The 14602-nt window shown below is 47.7% G+C and overlaps 5 protein-coding genes across 5 annotated transcripts; 3 read left to right on the forward strand and 2 right to left on the reverse strand.

Annotated features, from left to right (window-relative positions):
- Window positions 1-40: 40 nt before the first annotated feature.
- Window positions 41-2703, reverse strand: EDB93DRAFT_1324282 (ATP-dependent metallopeptidase Hfl; the record flags this gene model as incomplete). Its single annotated transcript, XM_041455006.1, has 4 exons — window positions 790-2703; window positions 435-736; window positions 288-383; window positions 41-233 (listed from the first exon to the last, which is right to left on the reverse strand). The coding sequence occupies exons 1-4, from the start codon at window positions 2554-2556 to the stop codon at window positions 41-43; spliced, it is 2358 nt and encodes a 785-aa protein (XP_041313463.1). The 5' UTR covers window positions 2557-2703.
- Window positions 2704-2841: 138 nt separating this feature from the next.
- EDB93DRAFT_1111698 (WD repeat-containing protein 8) lies at window positions 2842-4891 on the reverse strand. The gene is made up of 11 exons (XM_041448101.1): window positions 4473-4891; window positions 4347-4419; window positions 4187-4293; window positions 4044-4130; window positions 3841-3978; window positions 3770-3795; window positions 3720-3738; window positions 3608-3668; window positions 3421-3546; window positions 3127-3369; window positions 2842-3076 (listed from the first exon to the last, which is right to left on the reverse strand). The coding sequence occupies exons 1-11, from the start codon at window positions 4881-4883 to the stop codon at window positions 2961-2963; spliced, it is 1407 nt and encodes a 468-aa protein (XP_041313464.1). The 5' UTR covers window positions 4884-4891; the 3' UTR covers window positions 2842-2960.
- A 1128-nt stretch (window positions 4892-6019) lies between these two features.
- Window positions 6020-8157, forward strand: EDB93DRAFT_1074335 (major facilitator superfamily domain-containing protein; the record flags this gene model as incomplete). The annotated part of the gene is made up of 12 exons (XM_041445087.1): window positions 6020-6175; window positions 6231-6292; window positions 6355-6547; window positions 6605-6705; window positions 6763-6934; window positions 6978-7027; window positions 7085-7265; window positions 7320-7454; window positions 7505-7720; window positions 7772-7873; window positions 7930-8033; window positions 8085-8157. 12 exons carry the CDS (start codon window positions 6020-6022, stop codon window positions 8155-8157), a joined length of 1545 nt encoding a protein of 514 aa, XP_041313465.1.
- An 897-nt stretch (window positions 8158-9054) lies between these two features.
- EDB93DRAFT_1111715 (uncharacterized protein) lies at window positions 9055-10090 on the forward strand. Its single transcript, XM_041448102.1, has 3 exons — window positions 9055-9319; window positions 9373-9418; window positions 9469-10090. The coding sequence occupies exons 1-3, from the start codon at window positions 9215-9217 to the stop codon at window positions 9606-9608; spliced, it is 291 nt and encodes a 96-aa protein (XP_041313466.1). The 5' UTR covers window positions 9055-9214; the 3' UTR covers window positions 9609-10090.
- A 394-nt stretch (window positions 10091-10484) lies between these two features.
- EDB93DRAFT_1237031 (RNA dependent RNA polymerase-domain-containing protein) lies at window positions 10485-14575 on the forward strand (the record flags this gene model as incomplete). The annotated part of the gene is made up of 14 exons (XM_041451371.1): window positions 10485-10566; window positions 10643-10719; window positions 10780-10847; window positions 10980-11160; window positions 11210-11452; window positions 11503-11979; window positions 12132-12308; window positions 12362-13028; window positions 13083-13189; window positions 13245-13286; window positions 13345-13441; window positions 13495-13625; window positions 13690-13808; window positions 13858-14575. The coding sequence occupies 14 exons, from the start codon at window positions 10485-10487 to the stop codon at window positions 14573-14575; spliced, it is 3186 nt and encodes a 1061-aa protein (XP_041313467.1).
- Between the last annotated feature and the right edge of the window lie 27 nt (window positions 14576-14602).

Consider the following 14602-nt stretch of genomic DNA (forward strand, 5'->3'; position numbering starts at 1 on the left):
TGAAACAAGATCCAGTGTATCAGTACTGCAAAAGAAAAAACTACCACTTGTAGTCTTCTATTTTTGTCGACGTGGCAACGGGTGCAGGGGCGGGATCTACAGCACTCTGGGGGGCTTCTTCAATTGGTGCGGGAGCGCTGCGCTCATGACTGCGGTTATCATCTAGCCACTTGTCCATATCGTCGGACTTATTGGCGAACGGGCGTTTACCCAAAAGGTCAATCATATCCTCGCTATACAAACAATCGTCAACTTGAGGCAGCCAGAATGGACGCCACATAACATACCGTGTAATGACTTCCTTCTTCAGTAGAAGCTGGGCGACCTTCTCCACGTTCTCCCGGTGTAGTGTCAGAAGTTCAGTGGTTCGTTGATGTGCTCCGCTGAAATATCATTATTAGGTGATGTTGCCGAGATCATACAAATCCACCTACATGATCATCTTCCGCACCTCAGAATCCAACATTTCGCTCGTTTTCTCACTGAATGGTTTCGTCCAACTTTCCTTCTGGCTCTCACGACCACCGTAACTGACGGGACCAATGATAGTATTCATGCCATAGTTTGCGCAAGCTTCAAATGCCATGCGAGTGATCTTTTGGAGATCATCCTGAGCACCTGTAGTGATATTCTCTGGACCAAAGAAAATTTCCTCTGATACACGGCCGCCAAGGGTCATGCATATTCGGTCTAACATTTGCGGAGTCGAGAGCAAGTAACGGTCTGGAGGAAGATACTGTATGGAAAATCATTACTTGTCACAGACCGTCAAAGAATATATGTACTCACTTGCGCGTACCCCAACGCCCCAACGCCACGAGGGATAATGCTCACTTTGAGAAGCGGGTCGGCATGTTCGAGGAACCAGCCGCAAACAGCGTGACCAGCCTCATGATAAGCAACGGTCTTCTTCTCCTCCGAACTAAGAACTCTGCTCTTGCGCTCCAGACCTGCAATAACACGCTCAATTGCACTTTCGAAGTCATCCACCTTGACAGACTCGTGACCCTTGCGTGCGGCATGAAGAGCAGCTTCGTTACAAACGTTCGCGATGTCTGCTCCTGAGAAGCCCGGGGTAAGAACAGCGAGCTTCTGGGCAAGCTTGTTCGTATCAAGCTCCTGTGCTAGTCGGAGTGGTCCGAGGTGCACCATAAAAATCCCTTGGCGACCAGAGACATCCGGACGGTCAATGGCTATGTGACGGTCAAAACGTCCAGGTCGCATAAGGGCAGGATCCAGGACATCTGGACGATTGGTGCCCGCAAGTACTACAACATGCTCCTGGGTTCCGAAACCGTCCATCTCCACCAATAATTGGTTAAGGGTCGACTCCCGCTCGTCATTTCCACCGAGGTTGCTTCCTTTGCCTCTGGCCTTTCCAATGGCATCAATTTCATCAATAAAAATAATGCAAGGTGCGTTCTTCTTTGCTGAAGCAAACAGATCACGGACGCGGGAGGAGCCGACACCAACAAACATTTCGACGAATTCTGAACCAGACACGGACAGGAAGGGGACAGAGGCCTCGCCCGCAGTTGCTTTTGCCAGCAGAGTTTTTCCAGTTCCTGGAGGTCCTGATAAAATAGCTCCACGGGGTATCTTTGCTCCAAGCTTCTCAAACTTGGCGGGCTCCTTCAAAAACTTGACAAACTCCATGATCTCTTCTTTTGCCTCGTCCATCCCTGCAACATCCTTGAACTTGACTTTGACATCCGTATCCTTGTTGAAGAGCTTGGCTCTACTCTTTCCAATGCTAAAGATGCCACCTGGCCCACCTCCCGCACCACCTCCAGCTCGTCGCGACATGTACAGAAGGAGACCGGCGAAAAGGATAGTGGGAGCGAAATTAAGAATGGTATTGAAGGTAGATATCTCGTCGTGGTAGGCGACTGGTATCCGCTCGTGAGGAGGGATACCTAGCTCTGCCTGAGCCTCGTCAAGCTTCCTTTCAAAAGCCTCGACGCTGCCTATTGAGAAATAGTAATCTCCACCGAGAGATGCTGCGGGGTACATCGCGCCAGTAGCATTGGAGTGCAACTTGACGCGGACTTTCTGCCTGTTGATAACGACGAGCTTGTCGACCAGAGCTTTATCAAGGAATGCGGTGCGGAACTCCTGCCAGGTAATTTCTCGTGAGCCCGAGGATGAAGAATTGGTTAGAGCGTAGAAGATAGCAGCGGACGTGGCGAGGAGAGCAAGTTGGTTGACGTTAAATCCATTATTGGGATTATTACCACCCGGTGGTGGTGGGGGTTTCTGTCGTGGAGTCTCATCTTCATCGGAGGACTGACGAGACCAAGTTTGCTGTTGATACCGCTTGAAAAAGCCCTCGAGTCCCTTCGGAATTTCTGGACTTGCATCTCCAGATTCTTTAGCTGCACTATTGTTGGCCTTCTCCTTGCCTTTCTGCACATTTCCCTCGCCCTCTTCATTCCGCTGCGATTTGCTGTCATTGTGATCTGACGGTGTTGCATATGTCCTCTGCCATCGTGATGCACCTCGAAAAACCAGTCGACTGTCTGCAAGTCTGGCAGCGCGGAGAGAACGGGAAAGCATTGGACGACAAGGTGGAATGGAAATGACTGGACTCGCTGTACTACGGCGGAATTGAACGCTTGCGAAAATGTGCCGATGTGATTATGTCAGCCCTTTGGACGGTTTCTGCCGTTGGCCTGCGTCGTCGAAGTCGTCGACGGCCCGACAAGCTGTGCCTGGAGCAGTAAATTTAACCGTAGGCTTTACCATGCATGTGAAGCAAACAATATTTTAAGGGAGCCTCTATTGATTGGCAGCCGGCAATACTTGCTAAGATGATTCAATATTCACACTTTCAATCGCTTACTTTGATACCGTGCATTCAAATGACAAAGATGTCATTGGCAACCTCTGTACGTGGGGAAGGCAGAGGTCATATGCATGAACTTTTAACAATCGCATTTATGAGCACATCAACTGTATTGTTAGCTTTCCGCACCATCGTCTTCCACCTCAAACGCGCAACAAAATACCTCCTTGTCTAACAACACCAGCCCTTTCCCGTCGGGAGCCCATTTGATACTTTTTGTTTCGAATTTTGCTATGAAGCCTCAATAATCCTGAATGCGAAGAGATAACGGAGCAACATACTATTCGCAGGTACACCGATGCACTCCGCCATATCTTCCTCTACCCCATTCTCTCCAATCCATTCGTCACTCCATGTGTAGATACTACCACTCCCACTGCACATGGCCAAGCTGCCTTTACGGACTGGGTTCCACTGTGCCTGTAGTATTGGCTTCGAGTGTTGAAAAACACAACGCAACCGGGGAACGAATGGATCTGACGATGCTGGAAAATCGTACAAATGGACTATCGTGGGGCAGTTTTCTACGGACATCATGTCAAGTTAGGTTCAAACAAACAAACGTCTTTGCAAACCAAACCGCACTAGCAACAATGTGCCAGTCTTATTCCATTCAAGCTGGACTGCACCCGACTTCGGGTTCGGCTTCGTCGGATCTGTGCGCTGCAAGCTGATTGTTTGTGGCCCTTGTAGTCGTTCATCTAGTGGGAGAGCATTGTCAGCATTACCACCGAATGGATGCAAGAACAATATATTTCGCACAAGACAGAAATCCTCGACCTTGCGTGGTTTCAAGCCAGTTTGACGGTTCCCGCCATAGTGTCTACCAAGATCAAGATTAAGCATCGTCCACTTATTGAACCAATTAACTCACGGCGCCCACTGGTATCTTACTTGACAACTCGAGCAGTTGCGGCGGCAGACCAAGTCAGGCCATCAAGAATGTGGATCTAAAAGAGTTTGATAACGATGTTGTACACGGCGGATGCACATACCTTATCGTCCCATCCTGCTACAGCAAGGAACATTCCAGTAGGATGCCAAGCTGCATTACGAACACCAAACCCTGGATTTGGCTTGGGTGAAAAAGTCCCTTGCACATCTCCGGCTAGAGATAGGATATGCAGCTTGTACTGCCGATAAAGTGTCAGAGTGAACAATTATCCGGCTCTTAGATTTGCTATCGCAGATGACACACTTCCAAAATGCCCTCCCAAATGGCGATATGATTACCAGTCGGGGATAAAGCCAGCGATGACAGATTGGACGTTGGTACAGGGAAATGCTGTGGATGCCTTTCTGGTCATGAGCTATGAATGGAGAGAATGAGATCATGCTTACCCGTACTAATTTGTAACAGTCAGTTGTGTCATACACACCGATGGCATCTTTCGACCTATGTCGCTCAGCCAATACAAAGTAGCGGGAATCCGAACGGAAAGCATAACCTGTAATTGATTAGATGACATGACAGGCGGGCGGTGATACTAGTTCACGGTACCTCTGTCAGGGTGTATTGGAAACTGTATGTAAGTGGCATTTCCAGTGACTAAAGACCAAATAGTAACTCGAAGCTGCCGACGAATGATAAACAACCTCCAGACTGTCGGAACGGAGCTATACTTACGCCCCACTGAGAAAAACAGAAAATGTGACGACCGTCAGGTGCCCACTCAGCTTTGAGGAGGCCTTCAACGCCAGCTTCGATTCGGGCATTCCAATTTTCGTCCCGAAGCTTGAAAACCTCTACTGCGCCTTTCTTCGCAGATGCAGCGAGAAGATATTCGGAGTCGCAGGACCAGCCAGCGTGAGATATCCACCCTTCTGGCGAAATTCCCGAGCTTGATGGAGTTGTTTTCGAACTAGATAGAATGCTAGCTGTGCTGGAAGGCGCGGTGACTGTCCATGTGCGCGTAATCTGTAGAGTATCCGTTCGCCTGACAATCAAGGTGTTCTCAACAGCATTAAGGATGAAGTGAGCGCCCGGGCTGAACGACGCGAGATTTCCGGATTGTTTGTAGATTTCTGTAAAGTCCATGATCAACGGTACTGCTGGTCAATATTAACGTTGATTTCCAACTTGATATGCTTATGTAAATGAAGGTTACCATATGTGGAATTGGAGGCGGCCCTCCTGCCCCGAGTCGGACATTTACTAGTACTGTGTCTTTTCTTATCCACCACCATGATCTACTTCGTTCTCTGTTGACTATAACAGGAAACTACCCTCACGGCCTCCGAGAAAACGTACGACGACAGACATCGCACGATACCGTAACTTGTGCTTCTTAAGCAACGTCCGTTTTAACGGAATGCGCAGACTCTGCGTCTGTGCGCTGCAGTCATGTTCATCGGTGTAAATTCAGTGGAGTCTAAAGGGGGGATGTTTACCTCGGCGTAGTCTCTCAATTCAGTCTTGGTGAAATTCCCAAGCTGAGTACAATACTTAGGCAGACAGTCCATTATATGGCCAGCTATCGGACTGGGCTGGGAGATTGAGGTGTCGCCGAGCTCATCAAAATATTGTGACATGATGTTGACAATATTAATTGCTAGCGGACCAGTCTGGGAAATTTCCAGGTATCAGTCTGGAACAAGGGTTGAACGTACACGTGAACGTCGTTACCGAATACAGGAACCTTCGGCAACTAGGCAGAAATGCATTTACTCAGTTATGTCGCACTTGGATGCTGACATGCAGTATCCACTAAAATTCACTGGTGGCTCTGTTCCGGGTTGAATGTTGAACCCGAGACCTTTTCTGGTTTCAAGGCTGGCGACCGTTGGTGGACATGGTTCCAGGTTGCAGTGCATAGCATCCACTAAGCCATCCGCGCCCCGACCCCTGGAAAGTTTCGCCGAGTCTGCGGGCGCACACAGTGTGTTCCACGTGCGCACTAGCACAAAGTCTGACAGCGGCACATCGGCACACGACTTCAGGTCATCTTTTATGCGGTCAGGCTGACAAAGTTTTACCGGCACCCCCTAGCACAAATAGGTTGACAAATTTCAGACTACATCCCAACTTGATGTTACAGCTACGTCAGTACGATTGTGTCAGGTAAGATCACAATGCCCGAGGACCACGCCTGTAAAATATGGTTATCAATCAACTTCCAGACTCTTAAAATGGCACTGTAATCCACTCGGGCCCTCATTTTTCTGGCTGCACACATGGCCGACGCATCTAAAGTATCGTTTCAGACCGCCTCTACCGCCAATCTACCGCAGATAAACAAGGAGGATGACTCTACTACCACTCTCAACAATCAGTCCGACACAGACTCGTTTCTAGTCCTCTTTGATGAGGGTGACCCAGCTAATCCCAAGGTACTTTCCAGCTGCTGCAAGACTACTATGTCGATGAACTCACCAACTCATTTAGAACTGGTCTGTTACAAAAAAGTGGTACCTCACCCTCGCTGCTGGTCTCCTGGTCCTCAATGCGTGCGTACGGCATTGATCGGAAGATAATAAACGCTCACGTCTTGTTCCCTTGCCCTATCTAGTACCTTCTCGAGTAGTGCCCCATCCATTCTGGTACCCACTTTCATCGAGGAATTTCAGATATCCCAAGAGGTCGGAACGTTGCCTATTTCGCTTTTCGTGTGCGGTTACTGCGTTGGCCCTTTACTTTGGGCACCGTTATCGGAACAGTACGGACGACGCCCAATATTTATCATATCTTTCTTCATATACATGGTTAGTGGGCCTCTCCACTCCTTGCCTGCCTGTCATATAATTACCTTTATATTTAAGTGTTTCCAAATCGGATGTGCTTTGTCACAAAACATCGCATCCATGTTGATTTTCCGTTTCCTTGGGGGTACATTTGCAGCTGCCCCTTTGGCAAATTCAGGGTAGGGACTGTCCACTCCAGTGGTAATTGTTCCATTCTTACAAGAAGAATCTTCTAGCGCGCTCATATCGGACATCTGGGACGCAAACCAGCGCGGCACTGCTCTGGCGGTTTTCACCGTGGCTCCGTTTGCCGGACCAGGTATTGGACCAGTAGTTTCAGGATACCTTGTTCTGGCTGGTATATCATGGCGCTGGCTTTTTTGGATATTGACTATTTTTGCAAGTCTTGTGTCCAACTGCCATCCACCACAACTCACACATGTATTTTTAGGCCGGTGTCTGCTGGTTGCAGATTGTTTTCACGATGCCTGAAACATATAGGTCAGATCATTTTATGGAATAGTTTCTATTGGCGAGGCGCTCATCCCATAATTTTAGTCCGGTGCTTCTTGCCAAGAAAGCCAAAGAGATCCGAAAGCGCACTGGAGACGAGAGATATCATGCTGCCATTGAATTACAAAACACGACATTCTCACAGCGCCTAGAGGTCATTCTTGGTCGGCCTTTCAAAATTCTTTTTACTGAGCCGATGATGACTGTTATAACACTGTACATGAGCGTAAGTGCGACTATCTTGCAAACTGACCAGAGGGTTGTTAACATTAGATTTTAGTTTGTCTATGGCTGTATATACCTGCTTTTCGAGGCCTATCCTGTGGTTTTCACCGAGGGGCACAACTTGAATGCGGGTGTTTCTGGACTCGTGTTCCTTCCGCTGCCCATTGGCGCGTTTCTTGCGGTTGTAACGGTGTGTATACTTCATCCGTGTGCTTCCGTGTTCTTATCGCGCGTTTCTAGTACATTATATTTTTTAACCCAAGTTACGAGCGCAAAGCTCAAGAATGCAAACCAAACCCTGTGCCGCCAGAGTTCAGATTGAAGGTAGCCATGGTCTCAGCGCCATTCCTTGTCGTATCGTTCTTCTGGTTTGCATGGACGTCCTTTCCTAGCATTTCGATATGGGCGCCGATGCTGTCGGGTGGATTGCTTGGATGGAGCATTTGCTTAATATTTGTATGTTGTTACAGTTTGCATGCTGACCTAAGACTCATGACGGCTTCGAAGCTTGCCCTGATTAACTACATCATCGATGCATATCTGGCTGTCGCTGCCTCGGCGCTAGCTATAGCTACTGTCGTTCGCAGTCTGTTTGGCGCTGGATTTCCTGTGAGCAAAGATTTTTTTTTTTCCTTTCATACATCGCCTAATGATTCTCCGCCCAGCTTTTCGCCGCTCAGATGTACGATAGGCTTGGCCCTGAATGGGCTTCGTCACTACTTGGTTTCATTGCTCTGATCATGACGCCAATTCCCTTCGTCTTGTCAAAGTAGGTCTCATACAAGGATCTGCTGCATCATGTTGGGCTAACGCTGAAAAGATATGGACCAATACTGAGATTCAAGTCGAAATATGCTCCTTCCGGACCTCTACCTTCAAGCTCTCCGGCATAACTTCATCACAACTTATTTCATGACATTGTAAAATACCCATATACATATACATATCGCATAGTAACAATAACACTCAAGGCTGCTCGTGGCAGAGCCGCTATGGTAACATCCACAAATGATGAGGAACTTAATAGATGGTCAGAATGCATATAAGCTAGAAATACAATTAGTGATAGTTGTTCTGTACTAGATAGTGAAATCGAAGCGGTCAATAATATCTGCTATCATGTCGCAGAAAGTACGACCTCCACGATTTCCAATGAATGGACGAGTTGATATCTACTGGGAAACCGCCACACATAACTTGAGACTGGACAATCCAAAGATGACCAGCGGAAAAGCCACGCGACATGCATGTTAATCAAAAGGGTGTTCGAGAGTACTCGAATCCCGCATACATATAGGTCTTGAGCCAATAACGGCCAAGCTCATCATCAGATAGACGGGACAAAACATTCGTCAGGAGTTGGACCGGCCGCATCGGGGGACACTTATGACTCGTGACAGAACGACGACACGGTTGTTCAGGAAAGATAACGATACGGTCCATGCGGAGAAATCATGATATTCCGAACGACATAAGGACTCATCAGCAGATAGTCATGGGTCAAAGTGAGAAAAACATATGATTGTGCGAACAACAAACAGCCTGTCGAAAAATATACCAACCATTGACGACAGGAGCGCCGGACGCCGCAGAGATTGACTCGACAGCCACCCAATTGTACGATACGGATTAAGACTTGACATGAGTAAACCGAGGACCTCGCAGCAAACGTTCGTGTATATTTCTGTTGCAAGGGAGAGTTCAGAGTTAGCGTCAAAATAAATGACAAGTCATTAGATACAGTAACGGGGGTTCAACGTTAAGCCATGTGCGAATAGATGACTTTTGAGCCGCAGTCGTGTTTTCACAGAAAGGTAGCCTCCCGCCGCCAATAGTATCTCATCCTTAGTAATTGTGCCCGCCCTGAGGCCTGATGTTTCCCACGCTGTAAAGAGTTCAAACAGACGGCTGCACGGCGTCGCAAACTCAAACTTATTATATTTGCCTACCATGCCTCCCATGGCATTGACCGGAATCGTCACTAAAGCCGGCTGCATGCGCAAGACAGCCACTGTGACTGTTTCACGCCATGTCATCCACAAATTAACAGGAAAAGTACACCTCCAATTGGGCTCTACGAAGAACGAGTATGCTCACTCTGCCTTCAGCGCATCGAACGAAGCAAAAAGATCCTAACACATGATGAACAAGAAGGTATGTTGCCACAATTTCGTTCTCCGCATATATGCTGAGTGGTGGAATAGTCCTCCGATTGAACGATACCGTGTTAATACGAAACTGCCCTCCAATATCCGCGCGGAAGCGCTTTAAGCTGGAAAAGATCTTGAAGAGTCCAGAGACAGAGCGGGATTTGGCACATATGCAGGCTGCACAGCAGTCGTAGGGATGTGGTGGCAGTGAATTAATGTGTACGTCTGCTCGCTCGCACGGACGAACTCGCTCGCCCAACGTAGTCGTGTTCCGTGATTTTGGACCTAGTTTTCTATGGACCAATTTCTGGTTGACCAAAACCTCCAGAGTCTGCATGGCATTCTAGACCGCGTTTCGAGTCCTTGTTTATACTCGTCATGTAGAGGCACTCATTCAATAAGCATTCGTTTCAAATATATGTGCTACTGACATGCTTTTGACTGATCCAGCGTTTGTGCCCAAATGATGCAAAGCTTCACGTCTAGAGAGCCCTTGTTTCGAGGGCTCGGTGACATCAAGGCTGGGTTACTCGAGCTGGTACACTTCACACATGGGAAGGAACCGCTTCTGGGCCTGGTCAAGAACGGAAAGCTGATGGGCTATCAATATAACGTATATGATAGGGTTTATATTTATGCAGTAGTAACATGTTTGTAACCATGATATACTCCAGCAGCGCTCCTTGACACAGCAACACGCACGGCAGCAAGGAGAGACAGATCATATCAATGGTGATTTAATGCCGTCTTTAATATCTGTTGCAAAAGAACGGCTGTTACAACCTTGCACGCTACGGTAACGTTCAAAATCAGTCGATCCCGACTTCAATCCATCCATCTGATATCACCAGCCTCATTGTCAACAACGTTTCAGCTGATCGTACACCTTCTATCTTGAGCGACGGAGCTTTCCAATCGTGCTTCTTTGGATGATTTCTTTGGATTATCAGTTTGATCCAGGCCGCAATAACTCGGTCCCGACTGTTTTTTTTCATCGTCGTCCTCGACCCGATTGTTTGAACTCACATTAACCAGGATCTACGTCTCGCGCATATTTTGTGTATCTAGGAATGTCGAGAGGTATGCTACAGGCTTATTACCGCGAGTTACAAGAGGAGATTTTAGTGGACGACGAATGGGAATTCACAGAAGGTAAGATTGCTTTTGATATTGTATTTGCGCGTCAAGTGACATATTCATGGCCATGGACCCACTCCATATCATCAAGAGGATGATTCTGCCTTCATTCCTGTTATTCCACTGCCAGTAGAAAGGAGTGCTTCAAGCGACTCGATCTCGTCAACAGTCAGTCTATGTTGAGCTTCTATTCTAATATCTTTGTCGTATAACTAACACCGGCATCAGCAATCATCCATCTACTCCGGTCTGGAAGACCTGAGTGATATGATGTGCAATATGCCGGAACATGGCAAGTTACTCATTCGTCGATGTGATCTGAGAGCCTAACAACTAGTCGCAGTTTTGAATGGCACTGCAAACAGCATCACCTCGAGAGTCGACATTCCGATGGTCTCCCCTCAATTGGTTGCCGCTGTTGGCTGTAGCGCCGCCCAACCCCTTTCAGCTATGTCTGTTGGTTCATCTGATTCAGCGGAATCCCCTTCGCCTTCGAGCAGTTGGTCATCTGTCCTAGGTAAACGAAAAAACGAGGAACCTCCTGACAATTCTTTGTCTTCACGCAAGAGTGCAAGAATCAGCGATGCCAATATCAAAATCCATTCAATCGTATGTGCTTCTAGTGCTGTTTTAAGACTCTTCTTGACGAAGCTCACAGGCTCACGATCGAAATCTGCAAGCTTATTTTGACAATAAAAACATACCCTTTGGGGTACAGTGGCTGATCGCCAAAATGGTCAGTTACGATGTTCTTGCCTACGGGGACATCAATATTCCCGACTTGGATAAGCTCCGTGGCACAAATCAAGAAGCTACCCCACGTGTGGCTCAGGTGTTTGCAGGCCAGAATTCCAAGGGTGAAGCAGAAGAAGGATTTTTCGTTAAGGAAAAGGCAGTTTTGGTACAGTGCTCCTCTGGTTTGCGATGGTCGATAACTGATGTTCTGACAAGTCGCCTTGGAAAGAGCTTGACCGAGAGCACGAACTCGCTCTTGCAATGGGTAAAGGTTTCGATGGGTTCCAGCGACAGGCTGATGGTTGGTATGGAGGGAAAGTGCATTTTGGTGCAACTTTGAAGGCTATTGATAAGACTGCAACACCTGAATACCGCATTCAGCTCAATCCGCCAGAGCTTGGGTCCTCGTCGAGACTGACCCGACAGTATGGTTCCAAGAATTTCTTACGCGTGAAGGTGCCGAAGAATATTCTAAACAGGCCTCAGCATGGCCTAGTGGAGTTTTTTTCGCAACACTTTCTCCTCTGTGGTCTGGTTTATCGGGCATTTTATGCGAGAGATGGAAGTATTTTTCTCGTGGCAACTAATTCTTCGACGGATTGTGGCCGACTTCCTTCTCATGCTCACCCTCCTCCACCATCTCTGGAGGATTACCTTGACTGGCATAACCCTGTACATTATAATACGGCTCAGGTTGGCAGCATTTCTGAGAGTTCTGGAACATCGCTGACGCGTTTCAGACTGTGGCGAAATGGTCCTCGCGATTTGCATTAGGACTTTCGAATTCTGTCCCAGGTATTACCATCAGCCAGGAAAATATCATATATCTACACGACGAAGGTAAGCTATTATTATTGTTATTGATTATGGTGAAGACTGACTTCTGCGCCAAAGACCCGGGGGGTCCGGACATGACAGATGGCTGCGGGTATATCAACAAAGTTGCTATGAAAGCGTTACGTGAGCTCTTGCAATGGGACACAACACCGACGGCAATACAATGTAGGATCGCTGGCGCCAAGGTGAGAGACACTTGCTCGAGTATCGGGAAAACTAAACATCTATCTTCCTATAGGGACTCCTAATCCTACACCCTGATTCATCAGAAAATTGTTCCGACGTCCCTCGGGTTTGGTTACGCGACTCACAAATCAAAGTCGAGTATCCTCAAACTCAAAAACTATCACTTGGTCATTTAACAATTGATGTGCTACGGTCGTCTCACATGCGCTCTCCCTCCCGCCTTGGTGCTGAGACCATAGTGAATTTTGCCGAAAATGGTGTTCCCCACTCAGTATTTATTGATCTGATGAAGGAAGGTTTAGATGCTATTGTCAACAGCTTGCTTGACTGGGATGGACCAGATGCTATGTATCGCCTATGGCAAAGTGTCGCCAGAACTGGTTCCGTGGTTGGAGCCAGATTAGCTCGTGAAACTGGAGGAGAGGCACGATCAAGAGGTTTCGCCGTCAAAGACGACGATATTGAAGATGATGACGAAGACGATCTGAATGCGGTCATCGAAATTCCTCGCTCAATCGCTTGGTGGGGTGATGAGGTCTCGGGTTGCCCTTCTTCTCTTGAAGAGACGGTAATGGTCATGCTTGACTCTGGTTTCACTCCTCGCGATTGCCCAGTCCTCGCTGATAAGCTTCGCCATGTTCTCAAGACGATGGTTGACAACTTTGTGCAACGATATAAAATCGAGGTGCCCATGTCTTGTATAGGATGGATTGTACCAGGTGCGATGCTATCAATAATCAAGACTTCGTTTATTTGACCATGATGTACCTTAGACCCTTCTGGAACATTGGCTCCTGACGAAGTGCAAATTCTCTCGAAGGATTCGAAATTTCTCTGTCCTGATGGAACAGAGTCAAACGTTGTGTTGGGTGATGTCCTGGTCAGTGTTATTCAATGTCGCTCCTCATTCATTACAGACGCTGAGCCGATAATAGCTCACACGACATCCTTGTAAACTGCCGACAGATTCTCAGAAGGCATGCTGATCTACTCATCATCCATAGTTTCTTTAGCATGTTAATGATTTGGAGGCAGGTCAGAGCTGTTGAAAAACCAGAGCTCAGGCGCTACACCGACGTGATAGTGTGTTCTGTGCAGGGAACTCGCCGGTTTGCGGACCTTCTTGCTGGAGGTACAGTCAAATCATGAAATTGTATTTATATGAAGATACTGAGTGACAATTAGGCGATTACGATGGGGACAAGGCAATTGCTATTTGGCAGCCATCCATAGTGTCGCACTTCAAAAATGCTGACCTCAAATACTCTCATCCGCCTGACGATCTCTCAGAGAATTTCCATAAAAACACCTTACGAGTCGACAACTTTTTGGAACGGACACCGAGGAAGCAATTCTGAAGATCTGATTCCCCGCCTGCAGTCATTTTTGTTAGGAGGATTGCGCGACATATCGTCAGTCGGAAAGTACTCAAACTTACACGACGTGGCGGTGTACACCCTTGGATACGCACATAAAGAAACCATTCGCCTGGCTTACATGTATGTTGCAGATGCCATAGTTGTGGGACACGCATTTATATAATCACAGGTTTTGCAATATTCTCGATGGAGCGAAAAGTGGATTAACCGTTTTACCGGAGGTCATGAAGAGCGATACAAAGCTCTACCACAAGCGCTCTCCAGAGTGGAAAGAATGTGGAGAGGTAATACCGGAAACCAACGAAATCAACGCGCAGCGTCCCAGAGGCATGGCAGAATTTGTTATGGATGCGATTATGAGTCATGCTCGGAACCACCGGGACTTGAAACTGCAACAGGTCGACAGCGCTTTTTCCAAACACCACTGTCACAGAGATTCCTCTCTCGAGAAGCCGTGGCAGGATGCCCAGTCAAGGGTGCGGCGTGTGAAGGACAGCAATGAGCACGCTGCTTTGACAATGGAAATGGAACTCTCCAAGATACGCGAACACGTCGAAAAGATGCGTGAAGAGCACAGGAAGAATGTCCGTCGTAGTTTCACTGGCCTTAAAATTGAACGGCGACAGGATGTTCTTCGCTCCCTCGCTCGTGATTTCTCTGCTGCCCCTGACGTTTCATCGTTTCTTTTCTTCTCATCGGAGGAGGTGGCAAGGCTCAAGGCTTCCTACGCATATGTCCAAGAAAGCCAAAACACCGCTGGCCAATTCCCCTGGGACGTTGCTATGCGAGAGCTTGGGATGATCAAAGCGAGGAGCCTTGGTCCGTCGAAAACAGTCGCGCTCGGTTTCTATGAGAGATTTGTATTGACGCGAGCAGCCTTTAATTGATGGTTCAGTATGCGTGGATCTGCTGTA

Source organism: Suillus bovinus (genome assembly GCF_016758785.1).
Source record: "Suillus bovinus strain UH-Sbo-P2 chromosome Unknown EDB93scaffold_1, whole genome shotgun sequence".
In the NCBI taxonomy this organism is placed as follows: domain Eukaryota; kingdom Fungi; phylum Basidiomycota; class Agaricomycetes; order Boletales; family Suillaceae; genus Suillus; species Suillus bovinus.